This window comes from Chiloscyllium plagiosum, unplaced genomic scaffold (assembly GCF_037043375.1).
Source record: "Chiloscyllium plagiosum isolate Xiang-an unplaced genomic scaffold, Cpla_swu_hap1 HiC_scaffold_30, whole genome shotgun sequence".
NCBI lineage: Eukaryota > Metazoa > Chordata > Chondrichthyes > Orectolobiformes > Hemiscylliidae > Chiloscyllium > Chiloscyllium plagiosum.
Window position 1 is genome coordinate 30,662,376 of NW_028270168.1, and position 27,374 is coordinate 30,689,749.

Sequence of the window (27,374 nt, forward strand, 5' to 3'; positions counted from 1 at the left end):
GGAGCGGCTGGAACATTCGTTGTGCGTCGAGCCCGTGATCCAGACTCCCCTGAAGAACAGTCCGGGGAAAACCCTATCAATTGTGGGTAAGTGCCTGGCTTACCAATTCCTACCCAAGTGGATTGCTGGTGCATTTTGTTGGTGTGCAACTAAAGTATTAGAAACGTTTATTTTCGTTTCGTGCAGTCGAGTGTTCACGTGAAATTGTTGCCACCTTCAACTAGTGTAGGAAAATATAACGGTAAAACTTGGGGAAATGTTCATCTTTTAAAATAGTAAGGCAAAAATTCTGGTAGATTCTACTGCAATTAAGAGTAAAGCAGAAAGGCTCCTATTGCCGCCTGGGATGGGATCAGCTCATGCACGCCAATCTGGATTCCTGGCCTTCATTATTTTCTAGTATTCTGTGCTAGAAAGTTAACTTGGACATATTTTGGCGGAAACTAGGTCCGGTCCACACTGGCGAGATTCATACAATCTATCTTGACCTCACCTGTCATCAAGCATCTTTCTATTGTAATCCTAGTTCCAATTATTTGGACTGTTGCCTGTGTGCTGTGGCATTTGAAGATCAGGCAAAGTCAACATGGTTTTACAAAAGTCGCATTTTGTTTAACAAATTTATTAAGTCTTTGCAACCAGTAAGGTAAGTAAAGGCAATGCAGTGAATGTAATTTTTTTTTTGAATTTCAGAAAGGCATGCAATGACTAATGTACAGAAATTAAAGAGTAGAGATAAACAGTGTCAAGACATTTAAAGTTGGCAGGTTGAAACTAGTGAAGTACCACAAGGATCAATTCTGGCGCCTTGGCTATTTATCATCTATATTACTATCTTAGACAAAATAGCAGGTGTAATATACCAAATTCGAAGGTGATGCAAGCTTGATGAAAATAAAAACTTTGAGGAGGGCACAAACGGATTGCAAAAGAGATATGGACAGGTTGATCCTGAGATGAGCTTTCCAGCTTTGTATTTATGCCATCACTAAACGCCTCTGCACTATCCCTCTAATTCATTACCTGCTGATGATTTCTTCATTCATGCCTTAAATATCTCTATACTTGATTATTCCAATAAATTTCTGGTTAGCATCCCAGATTTTACCATCAGTAAACTTGAGGTCATCCAAACCTCAGTGTCCATGTCCTAATTCACACAGTCCTGTTCACTCTGTATTCACTGACCAACATTGGCTCCTGGTCAAGCAACAACTTGCTTTTAAAGTTGTCATCCTTATTTTCAAATCCCTCCGTGACCTTGCACCTCCCTATTTCTGTAATCCCCTTCAGTTCCACAACTCTCAAACATTTTTGTGCTCTAATTCTAGCCTTTTGTGCTCCCCCAATTTTAATTGCTGCACCATTGTTAATTGTGTGTCATTATCTAAGTTTCAAGTTCTGGAATTCTGTCCCAAATCTTGCTTCCCCCTAACTCACTTGCCTCCATTTAGATACTCTTTAAATCCACATTTTTGACTAGGTTTCTGGTCATCTGATCTAATACCACCCTATGTGGCTTTGTGTCAAAATTTATTTCATGCTCCTAGGGCAATCACTGACTTCATAGTCGAGCAGCCTGATGGACTGAATGACCTATACTGTTCGTAAATGTATAGGGCTTTGTGAGACCACATCTGAAGTGTTATGCATAACTTTGTCTCCATATTTAAGAAATAAATACTTTGAAACAGAACAGTGAAGGTTGTTCAGTAGGTTAGTTCTGGGGCAATTCTATTTGAGTAAAGTGGGTTTATAATCTCTGGACTTCAAAGAATGAGTTATTATTCCTTTATGGGTGTCACTGCCAAGGCCAGCATGTGTTGCCTGTCCCTAATTGCTCATCAACTAATCCATTTCAGAGGGCAGTGAAGAATTGATCACATTCTCACATCAGTGGGAGGGAAACTACTGGAGAGAATTAATCTTAACTTAGAAGAGGCAAAGTTTAATCAAGGTTAGTCAACATGGTTTTGTCAGAGGAAGAACGATCAGTCCTCAGCAAAGACCTTTTCTTTATCCCCCTCTGTCCACGTATCAATGAATTTAGTACACATCGTGACATCGAACACTTCCGCCTCCGCCTCCGAGCTTACTTTTACAATTAGCACTCCCGCCCACCTTCTGAGGACCCCTTCACTCACCTCCAACACACTCCATCCACCTGGACACCTCACGCTGGTCTATTACCCACCCTCTACCTCTTTGTTTCCAACTGCCGCCGAGACATTAACCGCCTCAAACCGTCTACCCCCACTCCAACCTCTCACCCTCACAATGCACAGCACTCCACTCCCTCTGCTCCAATCCCAACCTCACCATCAAGGCAGTTGATAAAGAGGGTGCAGTGGTAGTTTGGCGCACTGACCTCTACACTGCTGAAGCCAGACGCCAACTCGAAGACACCACCTCCTATCACCCCCCTCAACCATGACTTTACCCCCCAACACCAAACCATCATCTCCCAGACCATACAGAACCTCATCACCTCAGGAAATCTCCCACCCACAGCTTCCAACCTCATAGTCCGGGAACCCCGCACTGCCCAATTCTACCTCCTTGCCAAGATCCACAAGCCTGACCACCCTGGCTAACCCATTGTCTCAGCCTGCTCCTGCCCACCGAAATCATCTCCACCTCCCTCGATAACTGTCCTATCCCCCCTAGTCCAGGAACTCCCCACATATGTTCAAGACACCACCCACACCCTCCACCTCCTCCAAGACTTCCGTTTCCCTGGCCCCCAATGCCTCATCTTCACCATGGACATCCAATCCCTCTACCACTCCATCCGCCATGACCAGGGCCACCAAGCCCTCCGTTTCTTCCTCTCCCCAACATCCCCAGCAGTACTCTTCCACTGACACACTCATTCGTTTGGCTGAACTGGTCCTCACCCTTAACAATTTCTCCTTCGAATCCTCCCACTTTCTCCAGACTAAAGGGGTAGCCATGGGTACCCGTATGAGCCCCAGCTATGCCTGTGTCTTTGTCAGCTACGTAGAACAGTCCATCTTCCGTAGTTACACCAGCACCACTCCTCACCTCTTCCTCTGCTTTATTGATGACTGCTTCGGCGCCACCTCATGCTCCCACAAGGAGGTTGAGCAGTTCATCAACTTCACCAACACATTCCACCCCGACCTTAAATTCACCTCAACCATCTCTGATACCTCCCTCCCCTTCCTGGACCTCTCCATCTCCATTAATGACGACCAACATGACACTGACATTTTTTACAAACCCACCAACTCCCACAGCTACCAAGATTACACCTCTTCCCAACCTACCTCCTGCAAAAATGTATCCCGTACTCCCAATTCCTCTGCTTCCGCCTCCACCGTATCTGCTCCCAGGAGGACTAGTTCCACCACAGAACACACCAGATGGCCTCCTTCTTTAGAGATCGCAATTTCCCTTCCCACATGGTTGAAGATGCCCTCCAACCCATCTCATCCACATTCCACACCTCCACCCTCAAACCCCACCCCACCAACCGATCTTCACTTTGGTCCTCACTTTCCACCCTACCAACCTTCGCATCATCCGCCGACATTTCCGCCAGCTCCAAATGGACCACACCACCAGAGATAAATATATTCCCCCAACCCTTCCGCTTTCCGCAAAGACCGTTCCCTCCGTGACTACCTGGTCAGGTCCACGACACCCAATAGCCCACCCTCCCGTCCTGGCATCCTCCCCTGCCCCCACAGGAATTGTAAAACCTGCGCCCACACCTCCTCCCTCACCTCCATCCAAGGCCCCAAAGGAGCCTTCCACATCCATCAAAGTTTTACCTGAAAATCCACCAATGTCATTTATCGTATCCATTGCTCCTGATGCGGCCTCTACATTGGGGAGACTGGATGCTTCCTAGCAGAGCGCTTCAGGGAACATCTCCGGGACACCTGCACCACTCAACCCCACCACCCCGTGGCCCAACATTTCTACTCCCCCTCCCACTCTGCTGAGGACATGCAAGTTCTGGGCCTCTTCCACCGCTGCTCCCTCACCACCCAACGCCTGGACGAAGAACGCCTTGGAACACTTCAACCCCAGGGCACCAATGTGGACTTCACCAGTTTTCTCATTTTCTCTCCCTCCACCAGTTCCAACCTTTCAGCTCAGCACTGTCCTCATGACCTGTCCTACCTGTCAATCACCCTTCCCACCTATCCACTCCACCCTCACTTCTGACCTATCATCTAAATAAGGGTAGTGTAGTTGATGTAGTTCATAGGCTTTGTCGAAATTCATATGCCTAGGTCCCACGTTGGAGAATGATAATGATGATAAACACACAAGGGATCCAAGATAATTTGGCAAGTTGGTTTGATCTAAGCTCTGCAGTCCTGCCACGTCCAGTCGTGAATGTTGGTGGACAATTTAAAAACTTTACTCAAAGAGGAGGCTCCACAAATATCCCCATCATCAAAGATGGAAGAAGGCAAGGCTGAAGCATTCACAGCAATGTTCAGCCAGAAGTCAAATGGATGATCCAGCTTGGTCTCCTGAAGTGATCTCCAGCATTACAGACACTGATCTTCAGTCAAGTCACCCAGTCCACTTGATATCAAGAAATGGTTGGAAGCATTGGATACTGCAGCGGTTATGGGCCCTGACAATATTCTGGCATAGAACCGAAGACTTGTGCTCCAAAGCTTGCCGCTTCCTTAGCCAAGTTTTTCCAGTATAGTTACAACATTGGCATCTGTCAGACAATGTGGAAAATCAGCCAAGTTTGTCCTGTACACAAAAAGCAGGACAAATCCAACCTGGTCAATTATTGCTCCATCAGGCTAGTCTCTATCATCAGTAAAATAATGGAAGGTATCATCAAGCATTGCCTCCTCAACAATAACCAACTCAGTGACACCCGGTTTGGAGCTCTTGGTTCAAACATGGACAAAAGAACTGAATTCTAGAGGTGAGGTAAGAGTGACATCAAAGTCACTCCTCCAAGGCACTTACCATCCTGACCTGGAAATATATTGCCGTTCTTTCACTGTAACTGGGTCAGAAGCCTGGAACTCCTTCCCTAATGGCATTATGGATCTACCTACAACACTTGGACTGCTGTGGTCCAAGAAGGCAGCTCACTACCATCTTCTCACGAGCAACTTACCTCTTTAACTGAGTTGTTGGTCATCTGACTTATTGGACCTGTCATTTCTGCAGTTTAGATGGGAGTTGAGCATTGGAACACGACAGAATCCTCGAGGTAGCAGATTCTGAGGAAATTGTCCACAAGATTAAGATTCCACTGGGCATTCCCCTACACCTGGACCCTCTGAAAGTCTCCATTTAAATTGGAGAATTCTGAAGTTTCACTGCAGTTAACAGTTACTCAGGAAAGGTTAAACTATTAAAAAAAAATGCTAGACTAACTCCTGGGTAACTATTCAACTGATCCTGCAGTTTACTACCAGACTTTTACATCTACACCTTCCCCAGATCCTTTAGACCACCCTAGACCATGAGCTGTAAGAGCCCCCACCCCTCCCCCCAACATCCACTGCATGGGAGCTGACACACCACATACTGCCCAGGACCTGACACACACCTCTCTGCCCAGGATCCATTAACAACCACATGTTCACACTTCTAAACCTACCCCTTTCCTCCCTGGAGCCAACGTCCCCCCACTTTTGGTTGGACCTGAAATCCCCATCTCTCCCTGGGACCCAACTTAGCCTTCCCTCTCCCCCCTCCCCCCCCCCGCCAATCACCACCACCACTGGACCTAACATCTTTCTTGATCCCCCTGTAATGTGACGCCTGACACCCTTCCTTCCCCTCCCCAAACTCTTCCCCCACCTTCCCAGGAACTACAGTTTACCTTCTCTACCAGGAAACAGACAACCCTTCTCCCCTACCGTGTCAGGACATGTCATCCACATCCACAGCTGCTGCCAGACCCGACACTCACACTACCTTCCCAAACCCACTCACCCCTACACTTTTCATGGCTTTGTTCCCATTTTGTAACTTGGTCCCCATCAATCTGGCACTGCAGCACCCCAGCCCTACATACTTGGTACATTACCATCCCGGCATCCTAATCTCACATTTTCAATTATACTTACCCTTTCAGAACAGCTGGCAAAGTGGCTGTCAGTGATGCCGGATGTTAAAATCACAGAATACAGCAACTGACTGCTGTGAAATAAAGAGGGCATGGTTTTCCTTTCTGACTCTCCTGCACTTAAGGGGACCTATCAGATTTGTATATCTGCAGGAGCCCTGAGCAGAATCTCTTGTCAGAATTGTGGAGCTCATTCTTTTTTATAAAAAAGAAGGATCAGTGGCATTCTGAGTGTGAGTCCAAACCTCATTATCTAGTTCTGTAGTATATCTTGTTTTCTAACACTTCTGCGAATGTATTTTGGGACATTTTAAGTTTGATATGTTACATAACTATTAGTAGAGCATCCCGTGCTCTGTTGATTTTAGTCCATTGTAATATGTTTCCCTTGCCAATTTACTACATCAGTGGTGGTGAGGGGTCTGTTGGGCAGGAGAAAGTGAGGACTGCAGATGCTGGAGATCAGAGTCGAGTGTGATGCTGGAAAAGCACAGCAGGTCACGCAGCATCCAAGGAGCAGGAAAATCATCAGCAAAGTGCTTTTCCAGCACCTCACTCTCGGTCTATTGGGCAGCCTGGCCAGTGGTTCCTCCACACCCTGAACAATCTCTTCCTCTGAGGTCGAGGAGGTTGCCCTGTGAGGGAGATGTTTGCCTTTCAGCTACTCTACTGGCTGCAGCTGTAAGACACAAAAGGCAGGTGTTGCACCCAATGGTGAGAGGGGGGGGGGGCTGGAGCAACATACTGACTGTCTGGCAAATGTCAATGTTTCAGTGCTATCACAAGTAGTAAATACTCACTTGCCAAGATATGGATGTCTCCAGATCACCCATAACTATCCTGTCCTGCAAGGACGAGTATCCTCCCCCCCATATGAGGTAAGGACCCTGGCATCTGGACGGACACACACACACACTCTCTCTCACTCACTCGTGCACGCACACACATACACACTCACACACATTCACACTCATACGCACTCACACTCATACACACTTTCTCTCTCACTCCCTTTCCTCTGCCCTGATGTGGGATGTATTTTCCTGTGATGACATTAAGGGATGAATGGAGTAGACACGTGGATGGCACAGCATGTGGAAGAAAGGCATTGAGGTATTCTGAGGAAGTGAGGGGACAGAACAGTTGATGCAAGGTTACTGATATGGGAGGATTGGGGAGTGAATGAGGGAAGGGGTTGCATGCAGAAGAGGGCATGTCAGAGCTGAGGCTTTGGTGAGAGGCGAGTGCAGTTACAGGGATAGACTGAGTGTGAGACAGCAGCGAGCAGAGTAAGGCACTGGCTCTGGTGGTACGGAGAAGGTCATTGACCTATTTTCAGCACTGCTAACTGGTCCGCCAAACCCTGGAAAGGGCACTGACTCTGGTGCCAATCTCTGACCAGACAGACATTGCCTGGCATGGCCTCCTCTGTCCCTCCTTCCTCCAGGAAGAAGATGGGCATACTGTGCGCCAGCCCATCAAAAGGGATCTCCAGATCCCTGTCAGAAAACTTCAGTGTCGACTTGCTCTGGTCAAGTCATCGCCGCCCGTTAAGAAGTAAAGAGCAGGGCAGATGCCAGCACTCCTTAAGATGCACTACAGGTGCTTGAAGGTGGCATGGCTGCAAGGGGCACTTTTTATGGCAGATGTCTGGTGAGTGATGAGTTCCTGTGGAAACAGCATGTGGTAATATTGGATAGAAATGTGATAGGATGCTTGCCGTTGGGCTAATAGCAGCAATTAAAGTGGCAAATTTAGTAAGATGCAGCAAGAAAACGTGCCTAGTCACATGACAAGTTTCAATCTGCCAAACTCAACATGACTTACACTTGCACAACAAAAAGTTACAGTCATTAAGAGAGAAGTACTCAGTCTTAGTCAATCCTTTCAATAATTCTGAAGTTTTTTTTTTCAGTGATATCATTGTGGCAAAATGGCGACTCTGAGTTTGAAGGCAGCTCAGAGATATTCTGTTCCAGACTGGTTCTCCAACAATAACCAGATCTCAACCAATTCAGAAAGGCAACGTTATATGTCGCATCAGATCCGCCAGGAAGGTCGGGCCCTACGGAATGAAACCAACAACCAGGTAGGAATCAAAACTAGATTTGAACATACTGTTCAAATGTATAAATTCATAATCATATGTTTTTACTTTTTGATAGATTGTGGATAACCCAATGTAGTCATAGTAAAGGTACTAAAGTTGAGGCAATTTAATTTACAATTAAAAAAGCACAGACCAAATCATCTCAAAAGAGATGCACTTGGCTGATTTCCAAAATGAAGGGCTTGACTTATCAAGAATGGCTAATCAGGGTAGGCCTTTATGCATTAGACTTAGAAAAATGAGAGGTGATCTATTGAAACATAGATGATTCTGAGGGGGCTTGACAGGTGGATGTTGAAAGAATGTTTCCACTCATTAGGGAGTACTGAAGTAGAGAACATAGTTACAGAATAAAGGGACACTGAAATGCAAAGTAATTTCTTTTCTCAGGGTAGTGAATGTCTGGTATTCTCTATCCCAGAGAGCTGCGAAGGCTAGGTCATTGAAAGTATTCACAGAGGAGATCGATAGATTTTTGAAATATTGAGGGCTATGAGGAACTAGCACAAAAGAGGCACTGAGGCCTTGATCTTACAGAGTAGCAGGGGAGGCTTGAGCGTCTGTGTGGTCTATTCCTGCTTCTATTTCTTATGTTCCTATGTTCTTATGTAATGTGGCATTTTGAGGAAGACACAGCTTTTTGAAAACAATTTCTAAATAAATGCAAGACACTGAAGGTTTCAACACCAGGAAGATAATAGCCTGAGTTCTATGCAAGAAATAAGTGAGGCTATGAATACTCTCAGTCTTTAAGGACTAAACCAGAAAGTAACATTCAGCATCTATACATGTGCAGTTAAAGTCAGAAAGTTGAACAATGTACTCCGAGTTACTTTCTTCATCTAAAAGCTTTGTTATACAGGCACCTCATCGAAAGAAATATATGGAATGGTTTGTGGTTGCAATGTTGTGCAATAGCAATTCAGTAAGTATTACAGGGAAAGTTTGAGCTTTACCATACAGGTGAAACAGAATTTTTCATAGCTTATTAAATCTCAACTACTGCCAAATAAGCTTTCTGTCATTGAAAATTAACATTTACAAGTGGAATGTCATTTTCCAGATTTTACTCATTGCTGGAGATTTTTTTAAAAGTGTATTTTTTCCTCTCTGTCTTCCTTTTAAATAATTGTAATCCTCAAACCAATTTATGTATTGTATTGTTTCTACAGATTTTTGCTTGCACCTCTATCATACAGGTTTCTACTTCCCTTTGTTGTATTAATCCTAAGGTTCTTTGCTGGGTCCAAAGGTTTAATATGTAAAATAAGAAATTGTATAACTTTGCCAAGTCTTGACTAAACTCAAAAACTCAGGTACTAGACAAAAATAGCAGAGTGATCATTCAGTATTTGTCACAGACTAAATGGGACCAAGAAGATAACAGCACCAGACTCGCTGAACGTATGGATGAGGTGGAGCGGTGGAAAGATGTTCTAGAGAACACTCTTTGTGACATTAACATTGAGATCGATGCTTTAACCAAAGTAAGTTTACTCTAAAGTTTCATTGTTAGGTTGAAAATGGTCACAGTTCTTCAATTCTGGGCAATATGGTAATTGCAGAACAATGGATTCCATGTACTGTGCTCAGGAGAGTCAGAGCTCGAGTTAAAATTTGAGTTAATATTTGAGAGTTTCTAGTGGCAGAATTTAAACATTGAGGAGAGAGAAAGTGTGGAAATGCATAAAATAGCACAAATAGAAGTTTTGAAATACTTTAAACATGTTGTTAGTGCAACAAAAATCACTTATAAAAATCTGATTATAAAATTGAAATGGATAGGTTTGACTTTCTGATACCACAGGAAGTAGTGCACTCCATTGTATAGCCTATCAACTTTGAAGATCCCAAATTTGACTTTTGGTCTGCCTGAATAGAGTGGGAGTCCTAGCCCTGAATTTGAACACCCCATTCTCCATTGTGGAGTCTTTGGGCCTTCACAGTCCTGCCATCTCCACAAATTTTGGGAATTTTCCAGTATTAGCTTGCTTTGGTTGACCACTGGAAAAAGAAGCAGTCTCTCTTTCCCAGTATAATTCAGAAGGAGCCCCTCCAGCTACTGACTAATGATTCTTGGCAGAATCTAAATTTACATACTCACTTGCGAGCCAGCAACTCAGTCTGACCATGCAGAACTCGCAGAGACCTACATGAGTCACTGCTTTTTATTGTACGTGGCTTCCATGATCCCTGTTTCAGGTGTCCATCACACATTCCTGGATTCCTCCACATCCTTGCCATTTCTCTGTTAATATCTAGACACGGTCCTCTTTTCCCCATTATGCTGTATCATGAAGGAATCAGCTGCAAATACATAGAAAATAGGAGCTGGCCCTGGCCATTCAGCCTTTCGAGCCTGTGCTACCATTCAACATGATCACAGTTTATTATCCAATTACGTATCCTGTTTCTACCTTCTCCACATATCCTTTGATCCAGTTGGCTATAAGAACTATAGCTAACCCTTTCTTGAAAACATTTGATGTTTTGGCCTAAATTCCTTTTTGTGGAGTTCTAGACTTCACAATCATTGACAGCAACTCTCCCGCATTTACCCTGTCTAGTCCCTTTAGAATTTTATTGGTTTCTATGATACTCCCTCCTAAACTTCAGTGAATATAGTCCTAACCTATCCTATCTCTGTTCATTAGTCTTGACATCCCAGGAACAATCTGGTAAACCATTGTTGCACTCACCCCATAGCCAGAATACCATTCCTCAGTTAAGGATACCAAAACTGCACACATTACTCCTGGTGTGGTCTCACCAAGGCTTGCACAATTGCAGGAAGATATTTCTGCTCCTATACTGGAATCCTCTCTCTATGAAGTCCAACATACAATTTTGCCTTCTTTACCACCTCCTGCACCTGCATGCTTACCTTCAATGACTTGTGTACAAGGACACCCAGGTCTTGTTGCAACTCCTCTTTTCCCAATTTGTCACCATTCAAGTAATAGTCTGCCTTCTAGTTTTTGTTACCAAAGTGGATAACTGCACATTTATCCACATTATATTTCACCTGCCATGCATTTGCTCACTCACTCACCTTGCCCAAATCACAATGAATCATCTCTGCATCCTCCTTGCAACTTACTCTCCTACCCATGTTTGTGTCATTGGCAAACCTGGAGATTTTACACTTAGTTCCTTCATCTAAATGATTAATATATATTTTGAATAGCTGGGACCAAGCACTGATCCTTATGGTTCCCCACTCGTCACTGGCTGCCACTCAGAAAATTATGTTTATTCCTACGCTTAGTTCCTTTCTTCCAGCGTTCTTGATCTATGTCACTGCCAATCCCACATGCTTTAATTTAACTTGCTAATGTGGGACCTGATCAAAAGCCTTCAGAAAGTCCCAAGTAAACCACATCCACTGGTTCCCCCCTTACCAATTCTACTAGTTATAACAAGCAGATTTGTCACGTATAATTTTCCTTTTGTAAATCCAAGCTGACTTTGTCCAGTTCTGACACAATTTTTCAAATGAAGCAAAGCACTCACTAAAGCATCAACTGAGATTGCCCACTCCAATAAAAAAACATATGTTGACTCTCAGACTCTCTTAGTCTGCCTGATTCTGGAATACATTGTGTTTAATTTACCCACAGAACCAATGATTATTTCAACATGATCAAGAATGATAACACTGTATATTTATAAATTTCTTTCTGACACCCACTTCTCTTGATGTATCATATAAGTGGCTGAGGTAGGCAATACCCTAGTGATATGATAGCTGGATGATTATTCCAGAGAACTGGGTAATGGCTGCCATTTAAAATCAATAACACATCTTGAGGTAAGAGTCTAACGATCACCATGAAACCATTGTCAATTGTTGGAAAAGCGCATATGGTTCAGAAATGACCTTAAAGGAAAGAAACTGCCATCCTTACCTGTTTTGGCCTAAATGTGACTCCAAATGTCAATGTGATTGACTCTTAACTGCTCTCTGGGGATTAAAGATGGTCAATAAATTGTTGAGCCAGCAATACCCACAATCCTGTGAATGAATATAAAAAGGAAGAGAACAACTCCTCTACCAATGCAACGTGTAGTTACTTTTCTTCCTGTGCACCTGTACTTTGTGCTCAGTGAAGAGTAGTTTCTCCCAATAGTTGCTGTATCAAAATTTACAGTAGTTGGATGGGTGTACTTCATGCACAACTGACAGGTTTTGGGCAACATATTGATTTCTGCTTGATCTGATCTTTTCAAGAGTAAGGATGAAGCAGAACGTGCTTTAGAAGCCAAGAATCTGAACCTGGATGTTGTCATTGAGAATCTGACCTTACGGGAAGGACGGCAAGACATTGATCTTGTGACGGACCAAGTGCATGAACAGCTTCTTAAGGAAGTCGAGGTGATCGAAGGCTCAAAGAAAGCACTTCAGCAGAAAATCACTGAAGCCTTTGAACAGCTCTGGTATGTGCAGCAGTTTGTGCACCATTTACCAAGTATTTTTCAATATTAGTGACCTGCCTTCTCCTACGTATACCAACTCTGTCAGTTCCATAATAAATGATCTACATCAAGCACCTAAAGATACATTGTATATCATTTTCATGCAGAACTCTGCAAATGCCTGTTCTTAGTCAGTTACTCTGAGATTTAATTTTTCTTTCCTCTTTTTTTAAACTTGCCCCTTTCCCCTCTTGCAGAAGTACCTAGATTTTGTATCTTGGCTACTACAAATGTTACCCTATCTAGGCCCAAATTCTCCAGTAACTTGGTTCACTTCTCATTGTGTGAATTTCAACTTTCCCAAAACTCTGCCACCCACATCTTGCCTGTTTTCAGTTTCATTGAATTATCAACTCTGTTTTCATCAACTACCATTGATTTTCCCCTCCCTCCTCCTAGTGCATTGAATTGAAACATTAGGATAAACTCCACAACTTCATCCAGCTCTGTAATCCATCATCCCAATGTGTCAGCACATGCCCTATGTCTTTATGACTTTGATTTCTTTTCCATCTCCTTCCACTCATTTCCAACATCAGTGACTAAGCAATTAACTTTCTGGATCTTACACTATGCGAGTCTTTTCCAAAACCTGTCTGTCTGCTACCTCAACTACAAATGCATCCTTTAAAGCCTAACTTTTGAACTGGCTTTTAGTCACTTCTCTTTATTTCTTTGTGAATATTTGTATCTGTAACACCATGAGAAATTTACTAGATTAAAAGTATTATGTAAATACACTTTCGTATCCGTATCTGCCTACTAGAGAATCAAATCCATGAGGTGACCAAACAATATGCTTAGACAGAGATGAAGATGTAATTCATTGTAACTGAGGAATATGCTTGATGCCTTTATATACTTTCTCCCTGTATTCCATCATCGGTGGTCAAGCATTCAGCTGCCTGCATCCTACTCTCTGGAACTCAGATTTAACTCAGACTTCTAAATCCTCCATGTGCAAAACTTTCGTTTTAATTGAAGTCCGCATCTTACAATGTCTCCAGTGCAGTGTATAGGAGTTTATTAAATGAGTCCAGATAAGATGTACACTTCCTGCCTTACAAACTTAAAATCACATCTGAAATGTATCATTCCATTTGACTGCTTGCATTGCAATCTCGCTTCTACATGATTTTCACCTTCAACTGGTGGACCAGGATAATTATTTGACGTAACAGCTCGGAGAAGTCATTGACCTGAAACATTAACAGATGCTGCTTGACCTGAGTTTTTTCAATCTTTTTTTTGTTCAGATTTCCAGCATCTGTAATATTTTGCTTTTGAATTGTTAAATGTAGTATTTGATTTAAAAACTAGTGTACCTCTTACACAGGTGCTTCCAGTCTTCCTTTCTCAAAAGATAGAAAACCATTTGTTGTTTGGCCAGTTCTCAGTGAAGAATAACTGAATCTGTCACTCAAAGCCCAACATTGAACTTGCTATAATAAAACAAAGAACTGTGGCTGTTGGAGATCTTCAACAAAAACAAAAATTGCTGATGAAACTCAGCAGGTCTGACAATATCTGTCAGGGGGGAAAGCAGAAGTTAATATTTGAGTCCAACGACTCCTCATTAGAACAATAGCAGCAAGTGAAAAGTTATATTTACGGTGAAGATGAGCTTGGGGGGTGGGGGGAGAGGTGACGGGATAGGGGGACACAGAGCCCAAAGAGAGAGATGCGAAAGCGGTAAGCAGTTGAAGGGATAATTGACAGTAAGCCAGGACAGAAGATAATAAGCTCATGCATTCATGGAACGAGGGTGTCACCGGCTGGCCATGCATTTATTGCCCATCCCAAATTGTCCAGAGTTAAGAGTCAACTATATTACTGTGGGTCTGGAATCGTATGTAAGCCAGATCAGGTAAGGATGGCAGTTTCCTTCCCTAAGGGCATTAGTGAACCAGATGAGTTTTTCTAACAATTGGCAATGAATTCATCATTAGACTCTTAATTGCAAGTTTTTAATGAATTTATATTACTCTATCTTCCATGTCAAGATTCGAATCCAGGTCCCCAGAATCTTACTTGGGTCTCTCGATTAACAGTTCAGCTTCTCCAGCAAATTCTGTTTTATGTTTTGAACTTGCTACACTGCACCAGTAGATTTCTCTGACCCTGCATCTGTCATTACTGAATTTAAACTTGCTGTCAGATAATATACATTTTGTTGCATTACCTAAAGATTTTCTTCAACTATTTATTTCTAATGGAGTTAGAGTCAAAGAGCCATACAGTCATGGCACATGAAGGATTGACATGGTGCAATTAGAGGGTATTACAAACAATGGTATAGTACCTTAAGAGATGCATTACATTTTCTACTTTATGATATGAGCAGTGTTTTAGCAGCAGATTGCTCAGATGGAAGCTATACAATGTGCATGTAAAAATTATTTAAAGTATATACTGTTTGTTTCTTTGAAGTTTGTTAATGGAAGCTCGTCAACAGCTGATCTTTGATATCAGCAATAAAAAGGAAGCTTTGAAAATTGATGAAGTTGCCTTGACACTCAACAATAATTCCCCAAACATTTCGTTCAAACCAAACCCACTACGCATCCCTCCAGGGTAAGAAATACCTTTTTAATGTTTCAATTTTGATAATTCTCAACTTTGCATCTCTGTGTGTCTTAATCTCAGTTGTACACTCTATTCTTTTGACCAAGGTGCTGACTCATGTTGGGATACAGTTCTATAGGTGCCATTGGCCAAGAAACCCAAGTGGCTTCTGTTTTCTATGAACAAAACTTGCTTGGTTGAGATCTTCTAAGTTAGTATTATCTGGGAGATATTGAACTTGGGACAACTATACTAGTTCTGAATTTCTTCGACATAATCTACCGACCCACTGAAGATTTATGTGCATATCATTGGATTTATGTTTTTGTTTTGCTCTCTTAGAGCCATACAGCACAGAAACAGACCCTTTGGTCCTACCAGTCCATGCCGACCATAATCCACAACTAAACTAATCCCCCCCAGCCTGCACCTGGCCCATCTCCCTCCAAACATTTCTTATTCAAGTACTTTCCCAAATATTAAATGCTGTAACTATACCTGCATCCACCACTTCCTCTGGCAGTTCATTCCACACACAAACCACTGTCTGTATAAAAAGGTTGCCTCTCATGTGTTTTTAAAATCTTTCTCCTCTCACCTTAAAAATATGCCCCCTAGTCTCACCCTAGGGAAAGGACACCTGCCAGTCACCTTACCGATACCCACATAACTTTATAAATCTGAATGTGGTCACCCTTCAACCTCCTGCACTCCAGTGAAAGAAGTCCCAGCCTATCCAACCTATCCTTATAACTTAAATCCTCCATTCCTGGTGATATTCTGGTAAATCATTTCTGAATCCTCTTCAGCTTAATAATAACCATCCTATAACAGGACAACCAGAACTGAGACACAGTACCCCAGAAGAAGCCTAACCAATGTCCTGTACAATCTCAACATGACTTCCCAACTCCTATACTCAAAGGTCTGAGCAGTGAAAGCTAGCGTGCTAAATGCCTTCTTTACAACCCTAAATTAAATGTTTTCATAAAATTAGTCCTTTGCAACATAGTAGTGAATCAAATGTTCTCCATGTTTGTCCCCTGCTTGCTAGTGTGATAGGGAATAGTACAATGAGCAATGGCAACGCTTTATTATATTCTGCAAGTGAACATTTTCATGTTTGTAAGCCTAAATACAGCGACGATCAATAGGTAATTTCACTATGAACATCACCACCAAACTGATATTGCTCAATATTCACAAGTATTTCCCCAACAAGGTTACCAAATACTCAGACAGATGTGAGAGCCCTCATTCTGGCCCAATTGTAGCATACCAGCTGCTGTCCTGGCTGAATAACTAACTCAGCATGGACCTGTGTCTGATCCTGGTGATCTAGACATTGTGACTTCAAAACTGTCAGCACAAATGTATGTGCCCACTGATTTATCATGGGCATTCCAGAAAGAGAAGTTTCACATGATCTCTTTTAAAAAAAAATTTAAATGTGAGAAGGAAAAGATGATCAATTTTGTTTTGTTGTTGCCCTGTAATGGGTAGATCCACCACGAAACAGCAATGGGATATGTTCAGTCGATACAACAAGGATCGTGCAGAAGCAGAGATGAAAGCTTCAACCAGTCTCCGTGAAGCAATTTCTGCCACTATTAAATACGTAAGTTTAAAAGAGAGCCTAATATCTCACATTTTTCAAATTTGACATTACAAAAGCAGAAATGAATACGTTGGACATCTGTCTGTGATTCATTTTCTTCACTATCTTAACTGATGTAAAACAAAGAAAATATTCAGACTACTTTGTTCCAAGATGTATTTGGGTCCCAACTTCACTTCCAAGCTGTATTATCACCATGAATGTGACACATAGTGACCAGAAATATGATAATCCTATCTTCTACATAAAAAATCCTCAAGTATCAGATATTTCATACTGACTGTGACATAAGTGAGTGGCACGGTGGCACAGTGGTTAGCACTGCTGCCTCACAGCACCTGAGACCCGGGTTCAATTCCTGCCTCAGGTGATTGACTGTGTGGAGTTTGCACGTTCTCTGTGTCTGCGTGGGTTTCCTCCAGGTGCTCCGGTTTCCTCCCACAGTCCAAAGATGTGCAGGTCAGGTGAATTGGCCACGCTAAATTGCCCGTAGTGTTAGGTAAGTGGTAAATGTAGGGCATGGGTGGGTTGCGCTTCGGCGGGTCGGTGTGGACTTGTTGGGCCGAAGGGCCTGTTTCCACACTGTAATCTACTTCAACTATCATACTTACCCACGCAGTGCAGACCAGTCATCATTTTCTTTGCTAAATGCTGTTCACGGCAGAAGGAAATGTAAATAGCAGTGTTCTAAATTTAGGAGATGAAATAGTCACTGTGAATTAATCCTTGCTGGAAAGGGGTATTTGTATCAAGGGAGAACTTGTTTAGTGAGTATTTTAAAATGTTACTATTCCAAAGACTGGTGTCCAACCTGTCTCAGCTGGGTTGGAGAGAGTGGTACTGATGTTGATATAGTATTGTGTGATCAGAGGAAGGAATTTAGATATCTCATGGATAGCATAGCAGCCTTCCTGGATTCCTTTTTTTTTTTGCAGAAAGATCCGTTTCTTAGTTTTCTAAGCCACCTTTGTTTTCTAATGCCAATGTGGCTCCCTGTACCCAAACAATTCATTGTGCCCTTGTTCAAATCCAAGCCTGACTTGTCCCATACAAAATGTCTCTACTTCACCACTTGCTTTTTGCTTTGCACAGTTTCCTTAAAATCTTTATGGTTCACCTCATCATCCTAAACGTCAATTTTCCCTTTTGTCTCTCAAACAAACGCTATAAAAATTGATTCTGAAAACACATCTTAGGTTTACATAAGCAAGTTGTGAAAACATTCAATGTTACCAAATGATGATCCCTCCTATCCCAACCAATATTTCTAAATTGAAACTTTATTGCTGGAACAGCACAGCAGGTCAGGCAGCATCCAGGGAACAGGAGATTCGACGTTTCGGGCACAGGCCCTTCTTCAGGAATGAGCAGAGAGTGTTCAGCAGGAGAAGATAAAAGGTAGGGAGGAGGGACTTGGAGGAGGGGCGTTGGAAATGTGATAGGTGGAAAGAGGTCAAGGTGAGGGTGATAGGTCGGAGTAGGATGGAGGCGGAGAGGTCAAGAAGAAGACTGCAGGTCAGGAAGGCGGTGCCGGGCTGGAGGGATTCGGCTGAGACAAGGTGGGGGGAGGGGGGGGATGAAGAAACTGGTGAAGTCCAAGTTCATCCCCTGTGGTTGGAGGGTTCCCAGTCGGAAGATAAGACGCTCCTCCTCCGACCGTTGCGTTGTTGTGGTTTGGCGGTGGATGAGTCCAATGACCTGCATATCCTCGGTGGAGTGGGAGGGGGAGTTGAAACGCTGTGCTACAGGGTGGTTGGGTTGGTTCGTCCGGGTGGCCCAGAGGTGCTCTCTGAATCGCTCCGCAAGTAGGCGGCCTGTCTCCCCAATATTTCTAAATTGTCAGACTACTGTCCAATGTCATCTTCCAACTAAGTTCCATAGCCATTCACTCCTTCCCTGTCTCTGATAACTGTCCAAGTCTTTTAACAAATACAGTATCATGTTTGAACCCAAGATGAGCAAAGAACGCCTATTTCCACTTTTGTAACATTTTATGCCCCTATCAGTACTGCAATACCAACCCTATCTCAACCTACCTATTGCTGAATCTCCTGCATATGTCTTTGTCCCCTCTATACTTGACTATTTAGTGCATTCCTGGACAATCTTCCATTTTTCTTCTCCATAGACATAACTCTGTAATCCATCTGCTAACTTACACCAAGTACACAAGGGATTAGCCTGTCACCACTCTGTTTGCTGACTTACATTAGTCTTGTTTAAGCAACTCCTCGATTTTAAAACTTTCAAAATAGTTTTCAAATGACTCCAAGGCATTATAACCGTTACTTATTATCACTATAATCTCCTCCAGCCCTATATACTCCAATTGTATCCATTTGAAAATCCTTGATTTAAATTGATCCATCATTTATTTAGCACCATGATCCTAAGCTTTGGAATTCCCTCCATAGACCTCTGTCTTTGTGCCTCTCTTAGTCTTTTAAGGCACTCCTTAAAACCTACTACTACTACTATAACCAGCGTTTGCCCATTTACCCAAAGATCCCCTTATGTGACTTGGATCTAAAGCTTGCTTGAAGATGCTCCTGCTCTTGTCAAAGGCAACTGACTAAATACTGTTTCTGTGGTAATACACTCCCCAAAATAATTAAAGTTAATATCAATTGAATTAAAAATTCCCCAATGTACAGTTGTTTCTTTCTTTATGGGAAAAAGGGGGAGGTGAAGGAGACTATGTTCACCAGAGAACATAATGGTACAATGTCATGATCATCAATAAATCCTGGTTTTGAAAGAGTAATAGCAGGATGTTAAATGTCTTAAGACTATTCCCGTGACCATTTTAATCTCCGCTTTGACAGCAGAAAAGTGCTTTTATGGACCCCAGTGTCCCTGATCTAAAATGGAGTTAAAAATTCATGGGCTCCTGTCCTTAACGGCTAATCAATGAAAGCCTCCAAATAACTGAATCTACGCCCCGCAGTACTAGATATTGCACTGTCTGAGCTTCGGGTAGAAAGAATAGAATATAGATAATTGCAAATCTCAAGTGGGATCCAATTCACATATACTTTACTTTTTCCGGTCCATATCTATGCTGACCATAATTCCTTGTGTAAACAAATCTATACTTATTAAGATCTTCATTCTTTCTGCATCTGAAAGTCTCTATTCTCTGACAAAATAAACCCCAGCTTGAAGACCTTTTTGAATAGGTGGCATCATGTTCAGGTTGTGTCAAACTGAGCTTTCTCAAAGAGGGAAAGTTTATCAATGAATTGATTAAGGTGTGTCTTTTACACTCAGCTGCTGATGACTCAACACTCAAGCATTTTGAGAAAATTGTAGAGACACCTTGGTGTTGGACAAAGGAGATTAAACCAATGAAGCAAGTATATTTTTAGTTTAGTCCTGCTGATTTGTGATACAACACAAATTCCACAAAGCTCATATTAATAGAGGGAACCGATATGGTAACTTGCAGTGCAATAAAATGGATACATATCCGTGAACCTTCACTTTGTTACTAAACGGAATCATGTCATTGGGAGAATACACTCCATCACAGCAAGGGTAGGAAATCCAAATGGTTAGTCACTTCAAGGAGAGTGACTCATTTGCCAAGAAGCACAAGTAGTGAATTGTAAATGTCAGGAGGATCTTTCAGAAAGAGAAAACAATGACTAGATAAACAACTTTTGAAATTGTTATCAATAAATTGTCTCCTTATTTTTGTCATTGCAGACTGATAATGAAATAGAGGCACAGCGAGTTGCCACTGACTTTGCCTTCAGGAAGAGAATCCATGAGTTTGAACAGGCGCTTAGTGAATTGAAATGGCAGGAGAAAAATGTAATGGAACTCATTTCGTTTGGATGCACGTTTTCCATATTTATCTGCATGTTAACATTTTTTCCAAACGTATACATTTCTAATCCATTAAAATACATTTTTGTAACAAACTGATGCTTGCTAGATCAAAAATAACTTTTTTGATCTGTAACAGTACTGTATTCAGAAACTTGTACCAATGCTGAGCCTGTTGTTGCTGATTAGAAAAAATAGCAATGGAAAGTCTTACTTGGTTGAGTACAGTACACAGCCCAAAGATTGGCACTTTGAGCCTTAAGCAAGGTGGAAATGTAATGTGATGTGATTAGTGTAATGTCTATTGTGCTGCGGTTCTTTGTGGAATCAAACTTTTACAGCAGAGATTGAAACTATTTAATCCATCAAATCTACACCTATACCAGTGCCAGCAGTTCAACTAGAGCAAGCTGCTATATCCAATTTTCTTGCCTTTTCCTCATAATCTTTTGTATTTCTTGGTAAAATATTTATCCAAAATTTCTCTCTCTTTTGTCTGTCCTGTTGAAATCAAAACTGATCATATTCGATTGGATTTTGCAATCTGAGTAAATGGTTGAGACTATCAGCACTCACTGTTATTCAGGAAAACATCAGACAGCAACTTCTAGTATCCAAACTCTTGCATTAAATGTGCAATTTAGGAAATATTTATCCAATTTGTTATGCTCCTCCAGAACCTTTGCTGTAACAGTACCTCATCTAGATACTCAACATCCTAACCTTCTACATATACTATACTGTATTATATAATATTAGGACTTACCCATTCATGTTTAAGTTTTTTTTATGTCTTTGTTAAGTCTGAATTAATAGCAAACAAGCTCTCTGGCACTGAAAATTTATTTTTACAAATGTCAATCTGTCGCGGTCCTTCAGCTTTCGATTAATGTTGAACATTAAAGAATGGGAAAATAAAGAACTTTTTTTTCTTGACAGTCCTAATCCCATCTTTCTTTCCTTCTCTTTATTTTCAGTTTGATGCATGATTTTACCTGGTGTTGACTATTCTAATTTACTATTCCTGGCTTTGACATTGCATGCCTCACAAAAGGTGCTTCAATCTCACTGGTTGAAGAAGAATCCTCTAACCGTCTTGTTTGCACAAGTCCCAGATGCCCTGTCAAGGTCTCCCACCGACAATAGGTTGTTGAACAGAAGCCTGCTAAAAATCTGTGAATAGATGCAAGTGTAATGAATGATAAGTACTATCCATTCATCGCTGATTGCAAAATCTAAACCAATATTTACTCTTCCAGATCATTCTTACCTCATTTGTAGAAGTCATTGTCTATCTCGTCCTTTGACAATCTTTCTGCAATCCTGATTTTGCATCACCCAACACTATTTGCTGGTTTATTTCATCTTTTGAATGCTTTCTCATTATAATTACCTATAATGGACTCTCAAATTTGTCTTTTCAATAAAAAGAAAGATATGCTTGTGATCTATAAAGTGCCAGATTTAAGGGCTGATTTTGTGATTTCAAGTTCTTTTATTTTAATAAAATTATCAATGTGCTGAGTCCTTGTTGTCTCTCAGATCTTGGAGGACATCGCAGATCTTGAGGAAGATATTCGACGTCTTGAAGCAGATCTTCGAGCTAAGGCAGCTCCTTTGAAGGTGGCTCATACGAGACTTGAAACTCGTACCTACAGACCTAATGTTGATCTCACCAGAGATGAAGTAAGAATAAAAGCTTATGTAATATTTAAGCTCATCTATGAAGCTTAATAAGAATTTATTAATTGCAAAAGCTTATTATGTTATTGAGACATTCTATTTGAGCATTCTGTTTGTATAATAATGGGGAATTTCTTACTGCTTCTGGACAATCTTAATGCTTTCACTGTAATGCAATGTGAGAAAGATGTGGAAATAATTGAGTTACATTTTGAAGAGTAAGGGTTCTTGTTCCATAATTTCCTGGTATTTCTACACACTGGACCTTTTTCAAAAAGCTTTAAGTCTTGGCCAAGCACTAAGTGTAACCACTTTGTAATAAAAGCAGTGACTAAATACTCCTTGCAGTCCTCGGTCCTGTTGGTTTGATTTCTCAATACCAGTTTTCTCCTCAGTTTCAACAGTGCCCACAGTTCCTTTTCTTTAGATATACAAGTCTCAGTCTCTCTCACATACTCACACACACACACTGTTTGACAAGGATCTCGTTGAAAGTGGTGAGAATGAGGAACCTTGATGCATTTTAACTTTCCGTAGCCCAAGGTCATCGAGATAAATTATAATAGGGCTGTCTGTGGTAGCCTAGCTAATCACGTATAAAGATTGAACCCAGGACTTTGTTCAGCCATTTGACCAGGTAACATGCATTTACATAATTAGGGCTACTCTGGAACTGTTCAGCCTTTGGAAAATTAACAACCAGATGGTTCTCTAACTCTACAAAATGTAGAGTTTGATGTGTTCCCAACCAAGAGCCTGGTAACCCTAAGTTATCTGTCTCCTGAGTAAAATGTTACTGCACTAAGTCGCAAATCTGTGTCTTTCTCCAACACAATTTCTGAGGCAAGAAAAGAAAGACAATAACAGACAAGCAAGGAAGAGAGAAAAAGGGCGAATGAGAGAAGAAGAGTAACATAAATTAACAAATATGAAGGTTTTAGCAGTGGATTCAGTGACACCAATAAGCACATGAGTTCTTAGGTTCTTAACCAGTCTGCCATGCAAGACCTTGTCAAAAGCTTTATTGAAGTTCGCACAGACGACATCAAATGCGCTCTCCTCATCTACACCCCTAGTCACCTTCTCTCAAAATTCAAAAATTCGTAAGTCTTCAACACTCCAGACAACAAAAGCTAACTTTTTGTAACCTGTCCTCATAAGTTAACCCTTTATGTGCCATTATGATTCTGCTGAATCTGCCTCGTTTCCTCATCCAAGGCCAGTAGATCTGGTAATTTGTGCACAAAAGTGAACACATTTCTCCAGATGGAGTTCTGACTAAATCTCTAACAACTGAAAAGTCACATTCTTTCTTTCATATTTTGACTCCTTCAGATAACATAAATTCATGGATGTTGTTTTAAATAGAAATAATATGAATTTTGTATGAAAACAGTTGTACAGTTTGTTAATACAATATTTACTTTATTTGTATTGTGTTGCATATAAAAGCAGCTATTGTATATGCTACAGAATCTGGTAACAAGCAGAGGATGGATACAAGGCAGGATTGGTAAAAATAATTAAGAGAGAGCCACCTTAATGAAAAGTTATCAATTCATGTAACATTTAAGAAGTAAATTTTTTTCTCCCCTCCAGGCACAGTATGGACTGGTGGATGAGGTTCATCAGTTGGAGGGCACCATCGATGCACTCAAACAGAAGCTTGCCCAATCTCAGTATGTTTAAGTTGTCTTCTCACGAATTAACTTGCTACATATCCAATATTTGATTTCTGTGTGCAAATAAATGTACTATTTTACGATAAATCAAGGCTAGCCTGATGCCAAAAAGGATTAGTCAGGTTCATGTAATTTTTCTTAAAAAGGAAATATTTAGTAGTACCATTAGTTTTAGGGTCAATATTGCAAAGATGTAATGTTTCAGATATCTATGGTGAACTTAGCAGTTTATTGGTTGTCAAATGAAGTCATTATATCCCAGTTGATGACTATGACTTGTTGAAAGAACAATTAACCATAAGTTCATAAGATAGAGGAACAGAATTAGACCATTTGGCCCATCACGTTTGCTCCACCATTCAATAACAGCTGATATGTTTCTCAATCCTAAGCTCCTGCCTTCTCTCCATTACTTTTGATCCCCTTATTAATCAAGAATCTACCTATCTGTCTCATTTGATTCTGGCATTACTCTTCCAGTCTGGTTTCGATTCCAGTTTCGGGTGACTGTCTATATGGAGTCTGTAATTTCTCCCCTGGTCCAAAGATGTGTAGGTTTGGTGGATTGCTGAACTGTCCATGATGTTCAGGGATGTGCAGACTAGATGGCTTAGCCATGGGAAGTACAGGATGTGGGAATAGGATAGCAGGTTGGGTCTGGATGGGATGCTCTTCAGAGAGTCGGTGTGGACTCGATGGGCCAAATGGCTTGCTTCCACACTTTAGGGATTCAATGATAATACAGTTGGCATGGGTAGTCAGGTGAGATTTAAAATTACTTTTTAAAGTTCTTAAAATGGTGAATGGAAGGCAGGACTGCTATACTTATAGGGCACCCTTTGGTACTGAGGGCACCCCCGAGAAGTTAATACAAGCTCCTTCACTCTCACTCACATTCTTTAAAACCCAGCCCCAACCCTCACCTCAAAGCCCACTGAACTCCCTGGATCCAAGCTCAAAGGGCTCTCATAAGTGGACCAGCCTGCAGTCCCAGTCACCCACAGTCCAAAAGATGTGCAGGGTCAGGTGAATTGGCCATGCTAAATTGCCCGTAGTGTTAGGTAAGGGGTAAATGTAGGGGTATGGGTGGGTTTCGCTTCGGCGGGTCGGTGCGGACTTGTTGGGCCGAAGGGCCTGTTTCCACACTGTAATCTAATCTAATCTAATCTAAACAACTCTGGCACTGTTTGGCTGGCAGCTGCAACAGTCCCATCAGATCATCCAGCAGCTCCCAGGGGAACGACCTCCTTCTAGGAAGGGGCAGAAGTCCGATTGTCAGTGAATTTAGCCTACCTGCATTGCTTTATTGCTGTAGAGCAGGTTTCTATCAGGACATATGGCTGGCTGCTGACATTTCTTTTACTGACGTAAGCCAGCTTGTTTCCTTTTTTGCTCCCACCTCCACACATCATTTTCAGCCCTTTGAATATTTTTAAGGCAGAAGTTTATAGATTCTTGATAAACATTGGGGTGAGATGTTATCATGACAAGGCAGGAATATGGGATAGTCAGATCAGCCATGATCGTATTGAATGGTGGAGCAGGCTTGAGGGGTCATGTGGCTTGCATCTAATTTATATATTCGAAGCAATTAATTTTGTTTTATTTTAAAATTAACATTTTTACTTTTGTCAAATTGAAGTGACACAATTGGAGGTAGGACATTTAATTATTGCAATAGGTCAGTTAGGTCGTCATTGACATAATTGCAATGTTATACCAGTTTTTACAAATATGACCAGATGTTATGATCTTAGTTAGAGTTTTTGGTTTCTTCAGAAATCCAAAGACCTGGCTAATTACTGAAAGAAGAAAGTTGCATAGTTCACTATTTATAGTAATAAAAAATTAATGCACAAAAAGCAAAGTACATGGAAAGTAATAACAGTTATTAGTAACCGAACCAAACTAGATAACTCAATTTTTTTCACCCCTGAAGATACTCAAGTCAGATATTTATCAGAATTTAGAAGATTATCCAATTGATCTGAATATTGTTTCAAGGATTCATACAAAGTTGAAGTTTCTTGGTCTTTTGCTGAATTCTCATAAGATTGCCTCTTCAATTTTTCTGCAACCATCTCACAGTTGTAGACTCCCAGTTTATTACCAGTGTTGCAAATAGCTTAAATGTAGCCAGTTCAGGTCCAAATTCTCCTAGTTTTTTTGTTTTTCCATCACGAGAATCTAGCATCTAGCAACTCATTATGTCTTCACTGACCATCAAGAAGTCTAACTCACTCTTTGTCCTTCAATTGTCAAGTTTTAAATCCTGTTAGTCAACACAAACAATTTCAACTGAATTTGTCTTGAAGGAAGTGTTTGCTGTAGTCAACCTGTTCAAAATTAAACTCTGCCCACAGGAATCTACTCCCTGCTGTAATTAACTACATCTGTGTACATCTTTTATTACTATTTATATCCTAACAGCTTGGTCACTTGCTGGAGACAAGCTACTTTTACAAGGGCTCCTCTTCCAGTGAAACCAGGTCTTTCCTCAAAAGCACATGAGCCATTTCAATAAGGAAAGGTTTAATTTTTTAAAAATATATTATACAATTGCTTCACCAATGTGATTGGCTGCTAGAGCACGGGTTGGGTTACAGTTACCTCCTGGTGAGCAAGCACATGGTTTCATTTGGTGTCTCCCCACGGTGGCATAATTGTGGTAAGAAACAAATAGCAGCAACAACTTGCATTGTCCTGTTCTAATGGCATCATTGTGACCACTCAGAAAGGAATTATACTCTGGAGCTTAAAATTATGAGGTTATATTGTAATTGATGATTAAGTTTGGAGTTAGTGCACTGTTTGAGATGAATGGTGGAATTTGCTGAAGGTACAAAGAAAAAAAAGTCTGCCAATGATATGAATGAATTATAGCTGTTTTAATTCTGATTCCTGTGTTTCAGGGACGCTTTGACTTCACTGCAAAAACAACTTGCACGAATACAAGAGGATATCGGCTTCAAGACTCATTCACTGTGTCTTGATAAACATAGCATGGATGTTAGAGCAAAACTAACCACTCCACCTGAGAAATATGTGTCAAAGACAGATAGCTTTCCCCGCACGCCCAACCGACAACTATCAGAAATCAAATGCAGGCAACTTGAATTATTATAATATGGGATCAAGTACAAAAAACAAATGATATACTTGGTAATCTAATGCTACATCTGCTGTTATAGTGAATCTGTAGTGAAATGTGCTGTGTCACAAAGCAAATAAATAAATATACACATGCCTGTTAGCAGAGTGCATGGTGTTGACAAGTGAATAGGAAATAAAATATTCAACATAAAGTTCACCAGCTTCAAAATC

At 41.3% G+C, this 27,374-nt stretch overlaps 1 protein-coding gene across 4 annotated transcripts; it reads left to right on the forward strand.

Annotated features, from left to right (window-relative positions):
- Window positions 1-27,296, forward strand: tekt2 (tektin 2). 4 transcript variants are annotated; one of them, XM_043717730.2, is made up of 10 exons: window positions 1-86; window positions 8,001-8,174; window positions 9,557-9,682; window positions 12,427-12,632; window positions 15,102-15,245; window positions 16,740-16,854; window positions 20,563-20,670; window positions 22,228-22,371; window positions 23,968-24,047; window positions 26,963-27,296. In XM_043717730.2, exons 2-10 carry the CDS (start codon window positions 8,019-8,021, stop codon window positions 27,174-27,176), a joined length of 1,293 nt encoding a protein of 430 aa, XP_043573665.2. In that variant the 5' UTR covers window positions 1-86; window positions 8,001-8,018; the 3' UTR covers window positions 27,177-27,296. The 4 variants fall into 4 exon arrangements, with proteins under 4 accessions (XP_043573665.2, XP_087832985.1, XP_043573666.2 ...); XM_043717731.2 differs by lacking the exon at window positions 1-86 and adding an exon at window positions 415-646; XM_087976858.1 differs by lacking the exon at window positions 1-86 and adding an exon at window positions 1,881-1,957.
- The last annotated feature ends 78 nt before the right edge of the window (window positions 27,297-27,374 follow it).

Bases quoted from the DNA above. Each gene is read 5' to 3' on its own strand.
- tekt2 (XM_043717730.2), top strand. From the start codon at position 8,019: ATGGCGACTCTGAGTTTGAAGGCAGCTCAGAGATATTCTGTTCCAGAC. The intron at 8,175-9,556 runs GTAGGAATCAAA...TATTTGTCACAG, and splicing joins GGAATGAAACCAACAACCAG to ACTAAATGGGACCAAGAAGA. The intron at 16,855-20,562 runs GTAAGTTTAAAA...TTGTCATTGCAG, and splicing joins TTTCTGCCACTATTAAATAC to ACTGATAATGAAATAGAGGC.